This window comes from Quercus suber, unplaced genomic scaffold, assembly GCF_002906115.3.
Source record: "Quercus suber isolate HL8 unplaced genomic scaffold, Cork oak 2.0 scaffold_371, whole genome shotgun sequence".
Classification (NCBI taxonomy): Eukaryota; Viridiplantae; Streptophyta; class Magnoliopsida; order Fagales; family Fagaceae; genus Quercus; species Quercus suber.
Genome location: NW_027069823.1, coordinates 26,548 through 29,617, shown reverse-complemented (window position 1 = coordinate 29,617; position 3,070 = coordinate 26,548). Strand labels below are relative to the sequence as shown.

The following is a 3,070-nucleotide window of genomic DNA, read 5'->3' as shown; positions in this document are numbered from 1 at the left end:
AAAAAAAAAAAAAAAACAAACGAATCTTGGAGTTTTTACCATTTCTTTTTATGGGAAAATAAATACTCAAAAAATTAAGACTACCAACACAAAGTTCTATAAACGTTGCATAATGGAAAATTAACTAAGTTATGTCAACTATCTACAAAATAAATACTCAAACTCTTTAACCCACACCCACAGACTATTACCCAACTACAATGACAATCAAATTATGGAAACCCTTACCTGAGATATGAATTTGATGAAAAGGAAGAGCAGTGAGAGAGGCAGTGTGGTGAGTGAGAGTGAGAGGCAATGTGGTGTGAGAGTTATGGGTGAGTCAGAGTTAGTGAGGGTGAGAGTTAGTGAGGCTGAGAGACTCAGTGAGGATGCTCTGTTTTGGGTGAGACGGCTGTGTGTGTCTGTGAGCTTATGTTATAAGGGCGTGTTAAGCGAGTGATGTTTTTAATAGTATGCCCAGTAGAACTCGAGTCTATAAGACTCGAGTTCCTTGAAATCTTTCATTAAATACGGTTTTAAGGTGGAACATGTAATTTCCAACAAAACTCGAGTTTTAAATACTCGATACTCGAAAAACGAGTTTTCAAAACTCGAGATCTAGGTGTGTCATTCTTTCCAGGTCAGCACTACAAAAAGCAGAAAGCGAATTTTTGAAACTCGATTTTTCATTGTAAATCTCGAGTTTTAGAAACTCGAGATGCTAGTTTCCTTTATTCTTCCGCGCAGTGTCTAACTTACTACGTACTAATCCCTTACACTGTTGCTCTGCCCATTTCCCCATTGTTTTAGGGACTGTGTTACATTACATCATTCACCTCCCTTATTTCTGCCCTCCACACTCTCTCTCTCTCTCTGCTATTGTTTGTTTAAAACCTCTCTTCCCTCTCTCTCTCTCTCTCTCAGTCTCAAAGAGTCTCTACAAATGATCTTACACTACCAAACCCACCTTCTCTCCCAAACCCCACAACTCCTCTCCTTCTTTCCCACTTCTTCTTCTTCTTCTTCTTCCCTCACTCTCAACACAAACCTCTCCAACCTTCGCTTCCCACAAACACTCTCTCTTTCTCGCTCTCGATCGCTGACTCCAATGTCCATCAACTCCAAGCTCTCCAATGGAATCGACACCCTTCAACTAGACCTCCCGCAACAATCCGAGCTCGATCGTATTGCCCAGGTCGCCAACACGGTCGCCGACGCTGCCGGAGAAGTCATTCGCAAGTACTTCAGGAACAAGTTCGAGATTCTCGATAAGGAGGACCAGAGTAAGCCTTTCTTTTGAGTTGAAAATTTTTGTTGGGTTGTTGTTTTTCTTTTGAGGAAAATGAAAAACGGTAGAGATTTTAGTGTTTTGGGGTTGTTTTGGTTATAATTGTGGTAAAAAGTTAAACAGTTTTGGGTGTGAGAAAAGGTTGGGGGGGAAACGAAGTGATTGCATTTTTGTGTTGTTGGCTGTTTTGCATTGTTAAGAAATTGGAAGGGAAATCAAACTTTATGTCTTTGATAAACAAAGTGATTGGCATAGAAGTTGGGAATTTAACTTTGGAAAATTTCAGAAAGTTGAAGAATTTTATTTATATATGTTTTTTAAAGAGTGGGTTGACTTTGGAACTGTGTGATGTGCTTCAAATGGTCGATGACAGAATGGAGGAAAAGAAAAGGAATGGAATTTCTGGGTTATGTCTGTTTTTATGTGTGTGTGTTTTGCTGCAATCTGGGTCCAACCAATCCAAATAGTAGGTGAGCTGGGTTGAGTGTTAAATCTTAAAAAATGAGAAAATTAAGAAGAATTTATAGGGGGAAAAAAGAAGAAGCTTAAATGTCTGTAGCTTATGCTGTTTTGATGTTCCAAAATAATTATGTATTGAGTAAATTGCTGAATAAGAAATATAACACTTAATGTGGTTCAGTTAATCTCATTATTGGGGTTCTGAGAAAACTGAGGAGGATAAAATCTCAACTCTCTGAACTTTCAGGCCTTATGCTGATTTGACTTCCTTGAACTGAAGTGCTTACATTATAAAAGGCTTAGTGGAGGAGAGACTACTGCATAGTTTTGACCCAGATTTTAGAGAATCACAAGTTAAAGTGCTTTTCTTTTTGTACTTTTTTTAACACCCAGGCAAAGAATAATGGTGGTAGGTTTAAATGATCTTGTTGCAATGCACTGCTAGTACACTACCTGTGTGCTAGGTGTTGTTTCCTTTTCATTCTTTTCGTGTTCTATAAGATTTTACTTGTAAAAAAAAGGTTTATATTATCATAGTTGTCACATTAGTTCTTTTTACTTGTTGCTTTAGTCATGTCTCATTCGATTTGCTGCAGGTCCTGTAACAATTGCAGACAAAGAAGCAGAGGAATCTATGGTTTCAATTATTTTGGAGAATTTCCCTTCACATGCAATGTAAGTTATGCAAATGTGATTACTATTTATAGAACGCCCCCAAACACACCCGCCACCCCCCCCCCCCCAAAAAAAAATCCTACTTAAAATAAGCAGAAAGAAAATATGCTGAGTCCTTGTACTTTTTTTTTGAGCTGTTCATTAGTCGGTGTGTAGCTTCTTCCTTTTTTTTTGTGGGTGGGGGGGTTGGGAAGGGGGTTTGGCCATACCGACCTGATTGATTTTTCATGTTGGAAAGTCGAGCTTTGGTCTGCAGTTTTCTGTCAGTGCCATTGGTTTGTGTTGCCAGTGGGCAAAAGGAAAAGGGACATTTTTGTAAAATGCCTGCTGCGAAGAAACCAAATCTGATTGCTGGTGGGTTTCTTGACAGATTGGCAGCAAGCTCAGACAGTGAGGGTTTTTTGGCAGCCAATCTAAATGGGTAGAGGGGCAGACAATGAGGCTGGATGAGGAAAAAGCATGGGAGGCGGCAGAGGGGCAGAGGGATAGAGGGGGAACAAAAGCGGAGCCAGTTGGTGTGGTATTCATTGTTCTTCAAAACCTCTAGCTGAAGACTGCAACTAATTGGTTTTTTTCAAAAATCCCTTCCGACCACTGCTGTGGACATCGTCAGAAACTGTTGTTGCTAGTGGCCTGAATGCAGTTTTGTCAGTGCTGGGCGATTTG

The 3,070-nt window shown here is 39.7% G+C and overlaps 2 protein-coding genes across 2 annotated transcripts in view; one reads left to right on the top strand and one right to left on the bottom strand.

Moving 5' to 3' along the window:
* The window catches only part of LOC112030753 (toMV susceptible protein tm-2), a 12,800-nt gene extending 12,016 nt beyond the window's left edge, over nucleotides 1-784 (bottom strand). Inside the window, exon 1 of the mRNA XM_065760522.1 lies at nucleotides 749-784. Within this exon, the coding sequence (XP_065616594.1) occupies nucleotides 749-784 (36 nt within the window). The remainder of the gene's footprint in view (nucleotides 1-748) is intronic.
* Nucleotides 785-806: 22 nt separating this feature from the next.
* LOC112024305 (bifunctional phosphatase IMPL2, chloroplastic) lies at nucleotides 807-3,062 on the top strand. Its single transcript, XM_065760535.1, has 3 exons — nucleotides 807-1,265; nucleotides 2,326-2,404; nucleotides 2,775-3,062. The coding sequence occupies exons 1-3, from the start codon at nucleotides 926-928 to the stop codon at nucleotides 2,827-2,829; spliced, it is 474 nt and encodes a 157-aa protein (XP_065616607.1). The 5' UTR covers nucleotides 807-925; the 3' UTR covers nucleotides 2,830-3,062.
* The last annotated feature ends 8 nt before the right edge of the window (nucleotides 3,063-3,070 follow it).

Coding starts and splice junctions, on each gene's coding strand:
- LOC112024305 (XM_065760535.1), top strand. CDS start 926: ATGATCTTACACTACCAAACCCACCTTCTCTCCCAAACCCCACAACTC. Junction 1,266..2,325: donor TCTCGATAAGGAGGACCAGA/GTAAGCCTTTCT, acceptor GATTTGCTGCAG/GTCCTGTAACAATTGCAGAC. Junction 2,405..2,774: donor AATTTCCCTTCACATGCAAT/GTAAGTTATGCA, acceptor GTTTCTTGACAG/ATTGGCAGCAAGCTCAGACA.